Below are 21,254 nucleotides of genomic sequence, written 5' to 3' on the forward strand. Positions count from 1 at the left end.
CCCATGGAACTGCTGAGTGGTCAACCATAGGACTTCCACAGATTTTACGGCTATGCATATCACCTGTGCTCTGCTGGTCTTAACTGAGTCGATGCCCCTCTGAACTGGAGTCCGATTCTCTAACCAATGGGCTACCACAGCCAGTAAAAATTAGAAAATTAAAATCGTAAAAATTTTACTTATCTTAAAATCTACTTATTTCGGGATAAAAATTTTTATTATTATTATTATTATTTATTACATTATGTTTACGACCAGTTATTAATAAATTAATTTTGCATCTATAGAGGCATGACATATTTCGATTGCGATTTCCATAATAGAAGTTGTTTAAGGGAAAGTTACCTTAGGCCAAATTCTACTCCAGGTTAAACCAAAGAGTATTGTTCAATGAATGCAATTCTCTTTTATTTTATTGCTTAAATATTATAAATTTCATTGGGAAAGTTTTAAAATATTATTTTATCATATTTGCTTCTGATAGACACAAATGCGGAAAATAAATTTTTGATTTTCGTTTCATTTAGTTATAGATAAGACAACAAATAAAAAAGTAAAAGAAATCTTGCATCTTCAAAATTCATTTATTTTTAGCATAGTTATGAATACATATTTATAATACTTTTAAAACCATTAATACAAAGTTTACAAGTTTGCAGATATTTTTGTCTATAATACATATATAATCAACAAATTTGAAATTTAAATATATGGTTTTTAGTTAAGCATTAGCTACAAAACACTTAAAAAAGAACATTTTCAGCTGAAAGACTCTATGAAAAAAATCATATAAGTATTTAAATGAAAATTATTGATAAGTTTTTAACAAATGTTTAACATTCATAAGTTTTCTGACAACTGTATAAATTTATCATAATTAATTATGCTTTGTATTTCTGAAAGTTTATTGATTCATTATACAAAAACGTATAAATTTTTGACCTAGTCTATTTAAAAATCATATTTAAAAAAATATAAGACCTTTAAACGAAAATAGACGCTATCATTTCAGAGGCATAATTTAGCTTTCTTTGTTTGTATCTGGGTTGTAATTATTTGTACTCGAATGTTCTTTTGGTGAGATCAACGCGTCAACATTATTGAAAAACAGGATTTTGCGTGAATTGTCTTTCAATATTCCACAAACAAAACACGAATCTTCACGCAAAAAGTCTATAACTGGCAAGCAATAAAAGTCTTCTATCTCTATACACTTCTTTCAATAAAATATTAAAAATCGAATTTTTGAGGCTTTATAATTGGAATACTTATCAACTAATTTATTTCCCCTTAAATAAATTAAATCTTAAACACAATGAGTTTTGATAAAAAGTTTTGCAAATATTTCAAAATAATTTTTAAACTACAGAAATTTTATAATAACTCCAATTAGAGAATAAAACATTTATTATTTCATAAAATTCATGTGAAGAGAAATTCCTTTGTTAATATTTCTTTTCAGAAAAAAAAACAAGAAAGATATTTCTTTACCGACATTTTTTTAATATATATTCCTTATTAGTTGTACTAAAAATTATTTGTGCAGTAATTATAAATTGACTGATATTTTTTTTAAAATACTCAAAGCTACTTTTTTCAAAGATTTTCATCAGTTTCGCAAAAAAAATGCTGGCCTGGTAATCAGAATTCACCAGCGCTTTTTAAATAATCTAAATTATTTTAAACTTACAAATTTTAATTATTGGCTTTTTTGAAAATTATAGTTTTACGAATAATTTACTGTAAAGAAGAAACATTATGTACTTATCAACATTTAAATTACATAGTAATTCAAGTAAAATCACAGTAATTCAAGTATTGTAAATTATTTTGCATTTTAAATTTTTTGCAAATCACAAACCATTCTGTACATCAAAAAAAACATCCAAACAGTTTAATTTAGAACATAAATGCAAATTTTTTAAGCACTGAGAATAATGCTTATCTTTCCAAGATAACAGCCTAATTACTTAAATAAAAACAATTCTTTTTTAATCTTTATACTATGCGAAGCTTTAAGTACTAATTTTATTACTTCCAATATTCAATGTGTCGAATAACGGAAATAAATCTCAAGTTTAAGTAAAAGTGTGAAATAAATGTGCATTAGTTTGCAAAACACAATATTCATTACACAGATTTATGAATAATTCGCATAAATATATATGATTGTTTAAAGTGATATTAAATCAGTTTTTATTATTAAAAGTTCTTCAGTATGTGACGAATAATTCACAAAGCCGAATCAAACTGCAGCATTTTCTGCTTCCTCAGTAAACTATAACTTTCATGTTTGGTTCAAAAAGTACAAAAAAGGTTTCTTCTCAGAAAATGCTATGATATTGTTTTTATCTATATACAATAAATATTTTTGTTTAACTATACTCAGAATCTATTTACAACGTTAGTTAAATAATTGTCCTATAATTGAGCTTTTCATCCCATTCCAGAAAGCGTGGGACGAACAGCTGTTGGTTGGACTGCCGCATAAGGTGGATAAAATAAAGCCGGATAATTAGAAAATGCTGTTGCAGCAGCACTCACCACGGGCAGTCCATTCCCTGGAATAGGAGATGTTCCTCCACTTGCTCTCTCATGGTACAAAATAGGTACCCTAGTAAGTCTTTGAGTTGCTGCTGCATGCAAGTTAGCAGCTTCTATGTCAGCTGCCATTTGGCGTTTCCACTTATTACGTCGATTTTGAAACCAGATCTTGACCTGAGTTTCAGTCAGGTGCAATGAAGATGCGAGTCCAGCTCGCTCTGAGCTAGAAAGATACCGTTTCATTTCAAATGTGGCTTCCAATTGGTATACTTGGCTGCGTGTAAAAACTGTTCTTGTCTTCTTTTTCCTCCGATGAGTTTTGGTTTTCTTGTCATCACCTTGACCTGATCCATCACCAGCGCATAAAGACTTGGATCCAGTCTCATGTTCTGAGTCTGAACCTCCAGAGTCAGGCCGCAGTTGAGAAGCTGAGGCTGTATTGGGGCTGGGAGATCTACTGGAATTGTTCAAATCCAAACGATAGGGAGAATGAAAGGATGGTGAGGAGGATACTTGTTGAGAGGTAGGAGGACTCTCTGAAAAAAAAACACAACGATATAGATATTTGAGGATTCATGATGGATTAAAGTAAGAATTCATGATTTTATAAGGCAAAAACAACAAACCATAAAATAACCGGTTTTATGCTAATGATTAAAAGCACTTTTAAAATAACAAAGGAAAAAGGGATGTTATTATTTGCATAACTTTAGAGACGCGCTTTGCATACTGAGATGGACTTCTTGTATCTTTTGAACAATGGCAATTTTGAGATTATTTAATTTTTAAGAATTATCTTCATAAGCATTTTTTACTTAAAATATCTCCAATGATAAAAATTTTGTGATAATCAATTGACCCAATAATAATCAATTTAAGGAAATAAAGTGACTAAAGTATATATCGGCAAAAGTAAATATATAAATAAAGATAAATAAGTAAATAAATATAAATAAGTAAATAAATATAAATAAATAAATAAATAAAATAAAAACCATAGGCATGATTTAATTAACAAGAATATTAATGCAGTAAACACTACGATATGTTTCGATAATGTAAAATTTTTTTGCTGTAATGATCAGGGTTTAGTTTTTTGTCTAAATAAACGAATTTTGTGAAAGGTTATTTTAATTCTAAAAAGAATAAAAAATCTGAAAAGTGCCATTTACTCAAAGAAAAATTAAGTAATTTTTAATATCTTGAAACGCGTTTGCAGAAATATAAGCAAAATAGCTGAGCGTTGCCTTAAAAAAAGTTGCGAAAATTTCGAGTATTTATTGCAAATATAAGTTCTAATTTCTTTTCTTATACTGTTTCTTTTGTTACTATTAAATTGCTTATAGCCATTTACGAAATTTGTAATATGTTTTATTTATTTACAATAGTTGTTTTAAAGTTTCTTCTTTTATAAAATAAATTCCCTTACCTTCATTGCTGAAACCTTTAGGGCACATAAATTTCTATTATAATTAATTACTATTATTATTACTTACTATTATCATTACTTATTATTATATATAGTTTTATAAAATTTTATTTTATAAAAACTAAATACATATATTTGTGATATGCACATGAACAAGATTATTCATATATGTTTTTGATGTTAGTGTAAATGATGCACTATAAGAATATGACGACTTTATTTCATAAATTAATATAATGCTCTTAAATGTTTTAAAAAAAATATTAAATAGATGACAAATTCACTTTTTTACTTTGTTATAATTCATAATGTACCTTGAATTAATAAACTTTTTAACTTCCATTTAAATGATATACTTTTGTTAATTTTTGCTCAAGAAAATAACGCGTTTCCTTTCAAATAAACACGTCAAATTTGTAATTGCAGCAATAAACCAATTCAGTACACAAACAATGCAAGAATTCTGCACACAATTAAATTTATAGTAAATTAGTTTGCGTACAGAACTGTTTTTACCCTAATTTCATTAAACAAAATAGTTTCTTATTTGTAAATGCGAACCTTGTTTTAGTAATGTCTTTTTATTGCTTGAATTTTAAGGCACTCTGAAACTCTTTTTCATACAAACTAAAATAGCACTAAAGATGGATGTTGAAAATCAAACTGAGACAAAAAGATAATGTTAACTATTTGACTTCGTTAAAAACATTAATTTTAGCAATATTTAAAAATAAGTTATATTAATCAAGCTTAATAACAATATCGGTAATAATTAAAGATAACTTCTATAATAAACTTACGCATCGACAAATTAAAACTACTATACATTTACAAATTAAAACTAATACTCTGTGTATGGGTTTATCAAAATTGTTTATAATTTCTAACTAAGCCTATTTAGAGGATCTAAGCGATTTATAAGTCGTAAAGTTGAAATAGTTGATATCAATTTAGCATTCTTAAGTTATAGCAATTCATTTCACTTGATTAAACTTGAGAAATAGAGGAATGTTTGCGAATTTAAAAGGAATTGAACTTATATTTCAGAAAAAATTGATCAAACATAGCGATTGTGTACAATAATTGCATCAGAAAATAATTTTAAACAGTAATTAGGTTGGGTTTAATAAATAGTTTTTGAAATCCTAAAATTTAAATTTAATATCGACTGAAAAATGCGTTATTTAAACTTAAATTAGCCAATACAAAACCAACGAATTTGAAAATAGTAAAAAACTCTGACTGTTTTAGAATAATTTATATTCTTTTAGTTGAAGTCAAATTAAGGAATGATACTTTGTTGCTGAGAAATTCAGTGTTTTTGTATACTCAAAATGTATAACGTTAAATTAAAATGACCCGAATAAAAGTGATTTAAAATATTATTCACGATTTTAGAGTCATATTAAATTCATAAATCCTTTGATTCCATCAAATATATGCGTGAGTGTGTGTATACATATATATATTTCACAACTTCCTTATCCCTTCATTTATGGCAATATCATGATAAACTATTTTGGAGAACTCACGATCTAACGTTTGATATTTAATATTAACTAAAAACTGCTGAAAAGCCAACGGTAGCTTTTAAATTTTCTCACAAAGTTAAAAAAATTAAAAATCCATAAGTTTTAAAACAATTTCTTAATTACCTCGGTCGATAAATAATTTTTTGATAAAAGGTTTTTTGGCAAAATTCGATACTTGAATTCTTTTGATTTTAAGAGTTTATGAAGTACAGACTTACGTCAGTGTTTTTAAAGGGAGAAAAATTAAAGCATAAACAGCAGTTAAAACATCAAAACAAAAATGCCTGAGATTAATTTTAGTGCTTCATAAATTTTTTTATTTTTTTAATTATTTCCGCGAATTGTGAATTTTACCAACGGAAAACCTATCAATCAAATGTCATTATTGTATGCGTCTTCGATGCATAAACTCTCAAGCTAATGTAATTTAATTAATAAATATACATAATGGATGCGCGAATACTATGATGAAAGTGAGTATTCAACAATCATAATAACATTTACCCAAACTAGTATATGTGAACTTATAGTAATATAAGAACAAGCAATGACATAATTTTAAAATTTTGGGAATTTATTATTTTAAATTTATAAAAGAAATTGCAATGAATATTTTTGTGCTTAAGGTGTCATTGGGTCAATAAAAGCGATCTTCTATGCATTCCTTCACCTTATCTTTATCTGTTTTTCTTCCAATCCTAAGTTTAATTTTTTTTTATAGCTTTCGCTAAACATTGTTTTTTTTTTTTCCATAATGTTGCATATAAAATTGTCACACCAACTAGCAATACAATACACATAATTACCACAACAAGTAGCAGTAAATGTAATTTAAACAACTTGCAACCCATATCATATAATTAAAATATATAATTAACACATGCTTAATTAAGACATTTAGTATAACATTAAGAATTTATTAATCAAATCAATAATATTATTTTCGCATCTCACTTGGTCGAGGGTCCCAAGTATGTATTCAAAATTCATAAAAGTGTGCAGTTCTAATCGTCATCGTTACTATGACTTACTCAAAACTTCTTTTGATGCTTTCATTCTTTTATTTTCTCCGCATTTGTGTAAATAAAATACAAATAAGAATTCATTTGCAAATTCTTTTTTAATACTTCAAGTGTGTTAAGCGGTGCAAATTTGATTCAAGAACTGTAGACTTCATTTGTAAATCTGTTGTTAAAAGTAAGTTTACTCTGTCTGACTCTATATGTAGTAAAATATATTATCAGAGCAAAAAAAGTATGATCATTTTCATTCGTAAAAGTATAGCAATAAAAAAATTCAATGTGCTTTATTACTTTTCCCAAGGCCATATTTTCAGATAAAGTAGTTCATTGAGACTCAAACTTTCTTTAGACAGAATATTATTTTAATTGTATCATATGAAATTATGCTTATAGATAAGAAGACATCCTACAATTTTGCCCGAAAATTTGAATCGTGTTGAAAAAAAATTTACTGCCACTTCAATAACTGCGCAAGTTGAACCATATTATCGGACTTCTTAAACTTTAGTATACAATACGATATTTCAACTTGAACAGATTCAATTTTACACCTTATTTAGATTGCACTGAATATTCCCTGTATTACGGGTACCGATGTTATGGTTCAAAGTAGAACCAATTTTTTTGTGTGAGTGGAAACCAACAGAAGATAATAAAAATCACTACATATAAGCTAAATCTCTAAAATCAAGGCAGTATTCAAGGGGGGGGGGGGAGACAATGAAAATTGTCCCAGAGTTAGGTACAGCATAGGATCCGCACTGAGCAAAAAAAGGTGTGGTTTAAATTACTATATGGAAATGGTGAAATTTATCGTGTTTCTGGTCTAGGGAAAAACCGAAAAGCTTATTAATTTTCAGCAAAGCGCTTTGGTAATAACTTTGGTAAAATTTACAATAAAACATGCTTTTATAGTATGTGATAAAATTTGGTAAATGCGGCTTAATTTGGTAATTTTATTATAATACTGGAGAGCAAGGCATAAATACCATTTAATCGGTAAAATTTACTTTTAAGTTTTATATTTTTACTTAAGTTTTTTTTTTTTTTTTTTTTTTACCAAAAGTGTGATTTTACCGGATTTTTTTTCTCCGTGCTGTCAAAATTCCTTACAAATATGAAACGTCCTTTAATTTATTTTTAAAAAATTACAAAGAATTCCTTAATATAAATACGAGAAATCATGAAAACTATAATTTTGATAGGAAGGTTCTTCAGAAATTCTACTAAATAAAACAAAAAGAACTTTTTGTTTCTTAAGGAAAGGGGCTGCAGTAAATTTTTTCTTGGGGTTGTGTTCAGTCTTACCTAAAATAATGTTTCTAGTGAGATTTATTAAACCAGCACAGAAAAAAAATTAAAATCTTAATATTTCACAGAAAATGTTTTCTGTCTTTCATTTAAAATATTTTATGAAAAAATATAAAATTGCTAATACCAATCAATATTTTTTTTAAAAAAAATCTCATTTTTTTGATGTTTCTAGCAACTTTTCAATAAAAAGGGAGAAAAAATAGTAATCGTTTATCCTTCTTCTTTACGGCAGATGCAATTGTACGCCTAAGTACATTTCTATTTTTCACAAAAGCAGAATAAAACCAAAAAAGGAAACACAGTTTTCAGCCCACTTTCAGCCAGTTTAAAAAAAAAAAAAAAAATTCTATTTCTCACGAGTATAATGCATTCAAAATATCACGGGAGTCAGTTAAAGAGGGGGAAGCAAGATTAAAGGATTATCTGAATGGCATCGTACTAATCTGAATGTGTTATCTCGCCGCTAAAAGCACATCTTAGGATCGTTGGATAAAACGATGATTTGTTTTGTGATCGACAATGCGTTTTTCCAAAAGAATCACTCTTTTATAAAAAGACCTTCTTTCAATGAATATTTGGCGGAAATAAAAGGTAATAGAGGAGCAACTGAAGTACCTGAAAGCTCGATTGTTTGCCATTTCAAGTTCTTGTAAAACCAGAAGAAAATTGAAACAGGGGGTTTATAGTAATGGTTCAAGATTTCACATGCCATTGAAAAAATGTGTATTACGTACATAAAATGATAAAATTATAACACTCTGGAAAAGAAATATTTTTATAAATCAATTCTTAAATTATTAAGAGTCATTTTAATTTTTTAACTTATTACCGTCGTTGAACAGCCGACCCAATTTTTGGGCTTACGACTACTAATGTTCAGCTACGTAACTTTGTAATTTTGAACTCAATCAAGAAGACAAGGGAACTCCTGGACCAAGTATTGGGAGAAATTTGCTGTGGAGGACTTTTTGAGGGAACTAACCTGCATTTCCTTTACACGGAGAGGAAAACCACGAGAACCTCCCACGGTTAGTCTAGCTGCAAGGGGTCTCTAACCCATGATCCATCTACCACTGAGGCTATTTCGTCAGCACTGTGATCAGAGCCAGCCGGATGAGGATTCGTACCAACCAGCCATCACCGGGATTCAAACCGGGTTCACCTCATTGGAAGGCGAATGCTCTATCTCTTGAGCTATCGCGGCTCAAGAAAAGAAGTTGTAATTTCACAACTCAACATTATTTCGGATTACAATAAGCATATGGGAGCACAAATTTGACTTTGTGGAAGACTTTTTGATGGTACTAACCCGAATTTCCTTTACATGGAGAGGAAGACCACGAGAATCTCCCACGGTTAGCCTGACTGCAAGGGGACTCTAACCCATAATCCATCACTGAGGATATTTCACGTCAGCACTATGGTCGGTGCAAGCCGGATGCGGAATTCGTAATGACCAGCCATTGTCGGGATTTGAAGCCGGTTCACAACATAGGAAGGCGAGCGCTCTATCCCCTGAGCCATCGCGACTCACTATTAAGAATTAGTGATATATCCCAATTTAAAATTAAGTACACCAGTTATTGTAACACATTTATTTCATTTTAACTTCGATAATGAAATAAATATCAGCGTATTAACATTATTATATTTGACACTGAATGTATAAATAGTTTAGGTAAGTAAATAATTTCAAAGGAATAATGTAATTTTTAAACTGAATCATATGAATAATTACGAAAGAAGAGTTTTAAATTTGATTCACAGAAAATACTTTTTGAAACTTTAAGTCATAAAATATGAACAAACTAATGCGTATATTACTGTATAAGTACGACATTCAATTTTTCTCTAAAATTTTGTACTTTTGTAACAATTTGAAAGTGATTTTTTAAAAGAATGTTGTTCACAAGTATACATTAAAATTTCTCAAAAATTATGTAACTTATTTTTAAGAAAACAGACATGATGTTACAAATCAACATAATCAAATGACCAATCAATGAATAAATCAATAGTCTTCAATGAATTAAAAAAATTAACAATTCGATTTTATATTAGAGTAAGCTCAAAACTTGAGTATAAATCAAATTGTTAGATTCATGATTTTTCGATTCGTAACTAATACTTAGTTTACATTAGTAATATTTTAATCCAAAAGTAGAGAATAAAATAATGCATTTCTGATCTGCTCACATATGTTTTTGTTCTATCTACGTTTTCTCTATAACTCCTAACTTCTAAATTCACTCTATAATTTATATTTTAGATTTCTTCACTTCGATATAAATTGTGGATCTGAACCCAATATAATACTGTGTGCTTTTAGAGATAATAATATGGGGGGGGAACTCAATGGTCATTTATCAGCGAAAAGTTATTTCATGAAATTTTATTCAATGAAAGGAGAATTTTTAATTTAAATTCCACTATCTAGTTGTACCAAATAAATATTTCGTGATTTCATGTTTTCCTCAGAAATTAGCAATGTCAATGTTCTTTTTTCCCCTTATAACTATAGAAATAACCAATGAAACAAAGCATAACATTATCAAAATGTGCATATCAATCAACTTTCCCTCATTGCATATTCTTTAAGAAAGTATTAAGTAGAAAGAAATATTTTTTTTTCAGTTTCAAAGATCCTTATTAATTAGAAGTTATGATAAATTTTATTTCCAATGTAATTTTAACTGTAATACTGCTTTAATCACTGATTGACACATTTAAATTAATGTAAAACTATTTTTTGAACACTTCTTCGAACTATTTTGTTAGGAACGTTTGTAGTTTTTGTGTTTCACAATTATACTTATCATTATTATCAATAAAAAATATTAACTATTTTTCATTTTGTGTTTACCTATCTCAAATTTATACTGAGACTATTTTATTAAAAATAGGAAGGAGTGTAAAGTTTTATGAATATAAAGAAAAATACCCTTAACGCTCTAATAAATCCATTTTTTTACTCCTATATTAATAGTGCAAAGAAATATATTTATAAAAGATATAAAGAATAGAGAGATAAAATGTAACAGCACCCGAAGCCGGATTCGAACCGTAATCATCCTGTTACGAGGACAACTCCTCGACCACCATACAGACCCATCGGCTTCTTCCGCCACTTTATTTTCGATCATCTAGTCCTCATTCTAGTTAACAATCTCCCACAATGCACTGCGATGAAGTTCCGTAATTAAGAAAACATTTTCGTCACAATTCGCGTGATTTCGTGACGAAATGATTCTCAAAATTAACGAATTACAGCTCAAGGACTGCTGAAACTGTGAAAGTTTTATTTCTGAGAGTGCAATCAATTTTGAACACGAATATACTTGAAAACTGGATGGAGAAAAAGGTTCAGGAGATCTAGATTTTCTTTTTTGTACCCGTAATATGACTTTTTCTATAAACATATTATATTCTCCAAAAATTTTTTATTAAAATATATTTATATATTGTAGGTTATCTTGTAGATTTGCATTTTTCATTTCTAGCTAAGAATTATCGACTACCGACAATTTTAATGTATAGTCTACCTAGTGTATATCTAGTATACACTAGGTATACTCTAGGCATCTAGTAATACCTAGTCTACCTAGTTTATATAACTTTAACAAAACTCTTTCAACAAGAATTCCATGTCCACTCACCCAATAGCTTATATATAATCCCACTCATCTAACAATCCACCGTTTCTTTTATATGAGACAGATTGTAGATACATCTGGCAGATGAAGCAATGAAGAGGCTAGGTTAAAAGTCGAGCCATTTATGTCCCCAACCCCTGTCACAGCCTATTCTTTGTCCCCCATGGGTTTCAATATCACAAGGGGTTGGAGAGGGAACAAAAGATTTCCCATTTAACATCAAAGAGCCGATCAAATAACTTGCCTTTATGGACTCTCCATAGTAAATTGAAGAGCAAATGTGTTGTTTGTAGCAGTTTAACAGATGAATACATAGTTGTTGAGTGTATTGCGCTATTTTATGAGTGCTTCTGAATTTTGCATCGTTTATTTGGATGTTTTGAAGTAACAGAGTTCTTTAACACTATGCTTTTTTAGGGAGTGAATGGCCAATTGATCTTTTGAATAATTTTTCCTCCTACGAGAAATGTTATAAGAACAGCTTAAAATAAAACAAAATAAAGGATTGTTTTTGTCACTACTCTAACTACTCTTAATCGTTTAAAGTAATTGCATCGCGTGTTTTGATAATTTTAAGGTTTAAAATAAAAATTACCTTATTTCCTTAAGAGTCTATTATTTATTTAAACATTTTAGTGGAATTATTTTCTTTTCGTGCTTGTTTTCTTTTTTGCTTTGTAAGAACGCATTTGAAGATATAGCAGTTTTCAAAACAGATTATGGTACTGAAAGCTGATTCTGAGGGGGGGGGGAACGAATTTAAAGGTTTGAGATTTTTAAGAGCTAGCATACAATTGAAATCGTAAGTATCATAAACATTCATTTACATGACTCAAAAATTTCGGAATAAAACTCGCAGTTTTTAAAAAAATAAAATTTGAAATTAGGGTTGGACAAGAACTGTATTTTCCTCGAAATGCCTCTCCAATCAAAACTTTAGCAATACAATCCCGTCGCTTTCTTCACTATGCCTTTCTTTGGTCGTCTTGCCTTTGCTGGGAGAGAAACCGTTAATCTCAGCAAAGTGTAATAACTCTCGGGGAGAAACGCTTTTTCAAGTTATTGGTTTGACAAAACTTAGTAACCCTCAAAATGCAACAGATGGTAATCCAATAGCCATTTTTGTGAAAAATGACATAAGCCGTTCATCCCTCTTGGCCTTCATTTTTATTTCAAAAAATAAGAATAATTATAAATCTGCAAAATCTAGAAAAAGTGTCAAATTCGGGGATAATGCAATAGTACCAAGATTGTATTAAAACATATTTAATATATTAGCTCGAATTGTAATAATCTTGGACCATAGTTATTCAAAGAACATTTTATGACAAAAAAAGAGTCTATAAAGCATAACAGGAAAATCATTCGCCTTTCACTTTAAAAATCTGATTATAAACTTTAATAACGAATTTAAAAACGAAATTTTCTTAAACCCTCTCCTTGCACTAAAACCAACTTCAGACTTCAGTTTCCTCACTATTTGTTTCTGTTTTCACACAACCTTCGCGTATATTACAGTTTGCTTGTGGTTAAGACCATCATCTCCTTCTTTACAATACAAATGCCGCATATTAAAGAACTATTACACCTTTCCTCTACGTTTCTTGTCATACTTTCTGGAAAATGCCATCGAGGGATAACAGTTTATGAATATTTTTTTTAAAATTATGTTTTAAAATTTTACAGCGTTGTTTCCTTATAAAAATTTAATTATTTTCAACGAATCTCAGATTCTGAAGTATATGTATTTTTTATTCTTATGTTGTTGACATTTATGGAGAAAAGAAATATGCACTGTTCATCGGTTATATCTGTTTATAAATTTAAATTAACAGGTAGTGCCTTATTAGTGCAATTATTTATGTATTTTTAAATTTACAAAAAGATATTTTAAGAAAAATGTTTGCATATATTTGCTAAAATTGTCACATAAAAGTCAAATAAGTGATTCAGGTAATTTCATATCATTCTTTTATTACGACTTCATATTGATGATTCTCTTATTTTTATTTTGTCAACACAGACCATGGGTAGCCGAATCTTAATGCACTGGAAGACTCAAAATGGCCTGTTATTGAGATCTGATATTACGAGGTAATACATTAATAATATTTTACTTCCTCTAGAGCATTGCTTAAACATAACTTTTCCGGTCTAGGGCATTAGATAAAAATGTTATTTATGTAAAAATTTGTCAATTATATTAGTTATATGGACACACCCGTTTAAAAATTGGGGCTTTATATGCAAAATGTCTGCCACCCTTGCCATAGACATTGTTTAAACAAAAAAATTGCAAACATTTCTAATTTTAATCCAATATTCGATTTAAAAAATAGAAAAAATTTCAAAATCATCCATCTAAACTTTCTCTTTATAAACCGGGAATTTTGCTTTCTTTTCAAAATAATACATAGAGTATTTTCTAAATATTTAATATGATGAATGAGGCTTTTTTCCTCTTTAATTTTAAAAATAGTTTAGCTGCCTGGGACAAAACAAAATTTAAATTTGAAAGTCGTGATAATATCAACTACCGAGTTGTGATCGATTAATAGACACACCAATAAGTAATTTCATTAAAAATCCGTATTTTTTAATATTTGTAATAGAAGATAGCGATAGATTCATTTTTTCCCCATTAAATGTCAATGGATTACTATCAATGTATGTACTTAAAACATTCTAATACAGTTTTCACAATCGGCAGCATAAAATTGTAAAATTGGCAGCTTAGAGCTGCCAGGAAAGGTCTCCTCAAATATCAAGAACTTTTTGGTCTTGAATTTATCCGGTAGAATCCTTAATTCAGTTCTGAATTCTTTTCATTTTGTTTTTATTGTTAATTGAATAATAAGGTGTTAATATTTTTATACATCAAAAGAAACTCACGCAAATACATTGTCAGAAATTTCATAGCTAACTGTCCGAGTCTTTCAAATTTAATGCAATATAAAAATGGTGCTTTGTTGTAATATAGATCCACACTTTTTAAACTTGAGTGCAAGATAATTTAAATGGAATGGTTCAATTTAAAGGGAAATTAATTCAACAAAATTATGTGAATCAATTCAATTCATTTTTAAAGTTTCAAAAAATTTAAAACATAATGCAGTTTGAAGCACCGATAGTATGTTTCACCGTTGAACCATTTTTTTTTATTTATTTATTTTTAAAAACGAGTTGATTTTTTGAAAATAATTTTTTTATGCTTTTTAACATTATAAAATATTTTAAATCAAGTAAATGAGTTTCATTTTATACTTCATTATTATATTATTATCAATTAAACATTCAGCACCATTTATATAATTACATCAAAATCAAAATAAATTAAATATAATTGCATTATTTGGTATTACGTTGAGTACGTTACGTGGGGAGTCAAATACTATTGCACACCACTCGAGGTTCACTATATAATATTTAAATATTGTACTAATTAGGATTGTATTATTAAACAACTGTTTCAATTAGTACATTAGGATTAAGATCGTATTAATAAACAATTGTTTCAATTTGTACAATTTATTGCCGAAAAGAAGTAATAAAAATTGAATAAACGTATATATTTATAAAAATGAAAACTCTTTTTTTGTCATATATTTAGGCTGAAAGGGAATACTGAAATGTAGAACGATTTTTTAGATTTATATATATGTATATGCAAGAATTTCTCCATTTCTTTTGCTATATATGCCTAGTATGTATACCTAACTCGGCATTTTTTTTTTGGAAAGTAAGAACATAAAATATTTTTAATCCCAGTAAAAGGACGTGATTTGATTTAATAAATTATAGGTTTTATTTATTTATTTATTAATTTTTTTACTGATTTCATAACCATCACTTTAAAAGTGTATTCTTTAAAAGAATCTTCATGAAACTTTAAATAACTTTTAATAGCCCAGTGAAAGAATGAGATAATTTTGACTATTGGAAACGCAAATATATTTTTGATTAATGCAAATTACACGAGTTAAAAATCTTCAAAAAAATCTTAGGCGAATTTTGGGAACATAACTTATATAGTTAGTTGCAAAACCCTTAACGAGTTTTTAAATCCTCTGATATTATTATAGCATCCTAAGAATAGCCATGAATAAATACAACGAAATAATAAAATTTTAGTACATTGTTGTTTTCCTTAGAGCATTCTTATTTAAATGCATTACTAAAACTGTTGCATTACTTAAGCCTATAATCATCAAGTAAAATGTTTAATAACGAAGTAATTTTCATTTTTTAGCATCAACTATAAATGCTTATCAAGGTACAATTTAATAAAACGACTGTTTATGTTTTAAATACATATGAAATATGAAACAGCTATAAACGTTTATGAACAATCAATTTAATAAAACTATAATTTATATTTTAAAATGTATATAAAGTAAACATCAGTAACAAACGCTCATTAACGATCAACATCATAGAACGAATTTCTATTTTTTCAAATACATATGTAGTATAAATTGTAAATCTGCATAACGCGAAATATAAATAAGACTTCCATATCCCTTTAATCTTCCTTGCTATATTTTTATTTTTTAGTTGGACGATGACAAAAAACTATGATAATAAAACAATGGGCAGTTATTTCCCCAAGCAATTGTAAAAACTATTTCACAAATGACTTTTTTTTCCAGTTTCACAGCAGTGATTAAATTTTTCTTAACATTTAGAAATGTTGCTGCAAGCAATGTTTTTTTTTTTTTTAATTATGATTACTTAATACTTCAATTTTATGTGTTTTATATTTTCTCATTATCATCAACACTTTAAACTTTTTCCTTGCCGTTAAAACATTCATTATGTTTAAACATTTTTAATACCAGTTGAAGGTACTTTAATTACTTGCAAAGAATCTATACGGATTAAATTTAAATTATTATCTTATCAACAGAACAATCTTTTCATTAGCTTTAAAAGATCCATTAACAGTAATTTCAAACTTTTTCATTATCATTTAAATCTGTTGATCACAATTAAAAGTAAATACATACCGATATACGTTGAAACTAATGATAACTTTCAACAGTAAAAGAGCATACGGATCAAAGCTATAGTCATTACAAAATTTTTTTGTGTAAATTTTCAAATTTCACTTACATCCACAATAAAATTCAATTAATTAAGATTTACTGTAGTAAAATAAAAGTATTTAGTCTAAATTATGGTAGTATTTTCAAATTATTTATGTAATTTGTTGGAATCAAATTATGCTATTTTTAAATTACTACTTAATTTTTTTAATGTAGTTTGTTTTAATACTTTGTTTTAAATTATTTAGAATAAATGTATGTACAAATATGATGGATTCCAAACGAAAAGTAAAATAATTAAATTATGTTTACATAGAACAGTATTGTTATTCTCAACAAAAAAAAGGGCAAAACGAAACTTTAACAAGTGCTAGAGGAAGTTAGAGAAAATAATGTACTTCAATTGACTTCAATCTATCGAAAACATTTGCAAATTAAAAGAAATTATGTTTGGAAATTAAACAGTCGAATTCAATTCTTAAAATCGAAGAGATATTAAAACTTTATTGCTTCCAACAGCCCCATGAAACATTTGTCACTGCGCTCTTATTTCTTCGTAAACATAATTCTGTATAATGACATTATCGCAAGGTAATCAAACTATGATTTCATCAACATAGGAAAATATGTTGAACTTATAAACTTTTTAGAGTGCAATAATAATTTTAACGCCCAAGTTGTGCAACTGTGTACGAATTTAAAATAGAGTCATATATAACATTGCTGTTTTCTTCACCGTATATACCTCCGTATAACCGATTACTTTTAAATGTTGCATTCTTATTGATTAAATTATTTTGATAATGGAAATAAAGGGACTTTTTCCATTATCAAAAATCCATTATATAAAGGAATCTTATTTAAGATAAATAACTTAAACTTAAATATAAGATTCAAAACTTCAAAACACTAAGCATTTTATATCGCTAAATGCGCGCTGCCGCCGCCGATATGTATTTATATATATATATATATATATGTGTGTGTATTACTTTCTCGGGAATAATAACCTCATTAAAAAACAGCATACATATTGTTATTTACTAACTTTAGTAGACTAAATTTTTAAAAAAAAAACTACTAAGATCGTACAATATTTCCATTCTTACTACCATTGTTAATGCCTTTTTAAGTTTTAGTTCTAAATATTAATTATTAAATTATTTCCAAACAGGGTAAAGTACTGGGCATGTATTAATAGCTGACACAATGTCTTTCTAAAGGTTTGATAAGACAAAACTGGAAATGACTTAATGGCATTTTTCGATATTGTAAAAAACTGTTACAATTGTTCAAAATTGTTTACTTTTGTATAAAATTATCAGTATGAACTCTGCAAAACGGTAAGCAATTGTTTGTATACGATCACTGTACTTCAATAATTGAGTAATCTAGATGCAAGACCTGATAATTGCATTCAAAAAATAAAGAAAGAAACAATTTCAATCTGACTATACCTTTAAAAAATATAGTAATTTGTTACTTCAATTTTATAAAAGGAACAATAATTAGTAGTAGTTCTATAATCATAATATTCTACATTTCCCACCTTTGATCTAGAAAGCAACAAGTTCGAAGTGCTGCAAGACTCTGTGCTATAAATAAAATTTGTGCTACCAAATTGTAAATGATTAAGGGAATATCTGAGGTACTTATCAAGAAATGTTTGAAGAGCTAATTAAAGTTTCGAAACCCTCGCAACCCCTTTTTTTTCATTCTAAGCTAATATTCTCTTTCAAAGGCCTGTGTTCAAACCTTTATAAATAATTTTATACAAAATCAGTTTCTATCAGTCTTTTAAAAAAAATTTTTTTATTAAATTCATTTTTTTCATATTTTATTATTTCAAAAACTAAATGCTGAATATATATACATATATATATAAGCAAAAATATTAATATATATATTTATATATTTGCTAATTTAGTACTTCTAGAAAGAAATAGATTTATTTTCGAATTAAAATAAAGCGCCATCCCAATTTTGAAAAAAAATTTATTTGCGGTAAACAAAAAGTTTTTTGACAGTGGAAAATATCGCAAAGCAATCGTGAGATATTGTTTCGATCCAAAATCATTTACTCTTACCAATTGGCACTCTTAAATTTTAATTACCACAATTAGCCTTCTTAGTTAAAGCGAATAGGTAGGAATTTTTGATTGACCCTTGAAAGATTATCTTTGTTAATTGAATATTCTTCTAAAAAAGTTGCAAAAATTGATCCCTATGATTTGATATTAAACACTTCATTCAAAATAATATAACTATTAAAATAAATTTGCAATACTTTGAGAAAGTTGTTTACCTGAATTATTGTTCCTATTCTCTTCTCGAGTTGAAACAGGATTCCATGCATAATGAGGATATATCTGTTTCACATATGCATGTTGTTGATGATTACAAAAGTTCTGCGCGTGTCGCATAATCGCCAGACGTGGTTCAAATGCAATATTCTGAAAGTTCCTTCTGGCAAGGCAGGTATTGACATCATTTGGAACAACATGAAATTCTTTTTTTGGATCATCTCTACTTAGGATACTAGCTATAGAAAAAGAATTTCTTGTGGCTATCGACGGTGCTTTCATGTCTTCAGCTGGAGCTTTAGCTTCTGAAGAATTTGATGAGCAAACAGTTCTCTCCTCACCATTTTCTGACATCAGGATAGACATTGGTTACCAATTATTAATATTAATTTAAAGTATTTGTGTATCGAAACAGCTAACGGTATAATCCTCACAAAACATTACTAGTTATCGGTTTTTCTTATTTTTAAAATAGATGGTTTTGTTGTATTTTGATCACAAGTTTGAGGCAATAGTAAATATTTGTCCCAACGTCCCACGTTTGACTGTTCACAAACTTGACTGTCAATACCAACTCCAAGTTCTTTGAAAGTAGTGACAAAATTCCCGACTCCGCCTCTCAGGAGCGCCATGCTTTCCAACATTTGAAATCCATATCTAGTGATACGCGCCCCCTATTGGTTAGTAAGGGGGTCGTTTGTACCGCCTTTGCTCCCTGCCAATTGGTTCGCTTGTTGCTCCCACTTTCTAAGATTTTGAGACTATTGAGACAAATATTTTGTCTGTCTAAGGTCTTAAATCAATTCCCTGTAGTCTAATTTCGCCGTGATATTATCTTTTATTTTTTTACGAAATTGAAATTAATAGGATTATCATTAGGGACTGTCTGTTCATATTTCGAATGTCATTGATAAAGACATTCTGGGGGTTTTAAGGACTATTTGTAATCGAAACAATGAGGGTACTTGACTGAAAATAAATTTTTATTAAGTTAGAAAACGATTGTTTTTTATATTAGCATTTTTTTTTATCTCTTCTTGAATCAAATGTTAGTTGCTTATTTCATATATTTTCATTTACAATCACCATTTAGTTTTTCCCTGAGCAATATTCAAAGTTAATATTTGTTAATCTCCAATTACATTAGCAAAACACGTTGTTTTTTTTTTTATCAAACATGCCGTATCAGAAAAATTCTCAAAAAGTCTTATTATATGGCCTTATATTATCATTATAGCAACTAAAAAACCAAAAGATTTTATTACTGGAGTTCAGATTATTTATTTATTGTTTCTTTTCAAGTAAATGCAGTTTTTAATAATATACTATTTAGTTTGAATTAAATCTTAAAAAATAATTAGTGATAGGATAATAACAATATTACATACATTGTTTAATTCGATAGAAAATATCATTTTTAATTATGCTCGAGGAAACGTCACAAAATCATTAGTTCAGAGTTAAAAAATTTGCACCAAAAACACTCTTCCGAAAAATTTGTAAATGAGGCCATTATATTGCTAGTAATTAGCATATCCTTTACAAGACATGTTCAAATTCCTTAATAATTGATTTTAATATTTAATAATTCTTTTATAATTTATTCCAATATAAAAAATAAAAATAATTTCATTCCATTCTTGAACATTTATGATACAATCAACAATTATGTCCAAATGAAACGAATTATTGTTAGCAGTTATTAATATTATGATTAACGTATCACTTTAGCTGGTAAGGCAGGTAACATAACTTTTGCCAGCAGTATCTATACATATTTAATTATTATTAATATCACAGTAAAGGTTAATTTGTTTTCAAAATAAAGTGCAATAAAATACAATTAAAATGAAACTTTCAAAGGATTAAGATAACAATATCTCAGCACTTAATTGTGATAAAATAATTTGTTCACGTATTTCTTAAATTACAATCAAAGATAGAAATATAATGGTAATAAACCTTTAAATACTCTTTAAATTTTTGAATAGAAAATGTACTTTTTTTCTAGATGACGTAAATTTATTTATCGATAGTGTTTAGTTATATTAAATGACTAGAAAAGAATTTTATTTAAGATCTCACTTTTTCAAAATACAGCTATGTACGAAACATTGTTTTACAGCATTCATATTTTACATGATTTTAGACTTTTAACAAATCCATGTGCTATTACAACGTAATTAATTATTAGTAACATATAATTGCGTTAACATAACAAACGTTAATTGTTAATAACATATTTTAAAATTTCTGCTAGCTAATCCTTATATTAGAGCACATGACAAAAAAAAGAGACGTTATAGTTACTGTCTAATTAAAAAAAATGTTTTGTGATAAAGGTTAATAATCTTTGAAACACTTTATTTCAAGCCTTTAAACAGAATACGTTTTTATTGTAAAACATTACTT

General features: G+C 27.9%; 1 protein-coding gene across 1 annotated transcript; it reads right to left on the reverse strand.

Moving 5' to 3' along the window:
- Positions 1–565: 565 nt before the first annotated feature.
- LOC107437524 (uncharacterized) lies at positions 566–19,484 on the reverse strand. Its single transcript, XM_016049560.4, has 2 exons — positions 18,845–19,484; positions 566–3,080 (listed from the first exon to the last, which is right to left on the reverse strand). The coding sequence occupies exons 1-2, from the start codon at positions 19,206–19,208 to the stop codon at positions 2,437–2,439; spliced, it is 1,008 nt and encodes a 335-aa protein (XP_015905046.2). The 5' UTR covers positions 19,209–19,484; the 3' UTR covers positions 566–2,436.
- Between the last annotated feature and the right edge of the window lie 1,770 nt (positions 19,485–21,254).

This window comes from Parasteatoda tepidariorum, chromosome 11 (assembly GCF_982258835.1).
Source record: "Parasteatoda tepidariorum strain Cologne lab strain chromosome 11, Ptep-v5.0, whole genome shotgun sequence".
Classification (NCBI taxonomy): Eukaryota; Metazoa; Arthropoda; class Arachnida; order Araneae; family Theridiidae; genus Parasteatoda; species Parasteatoda tepidariorum.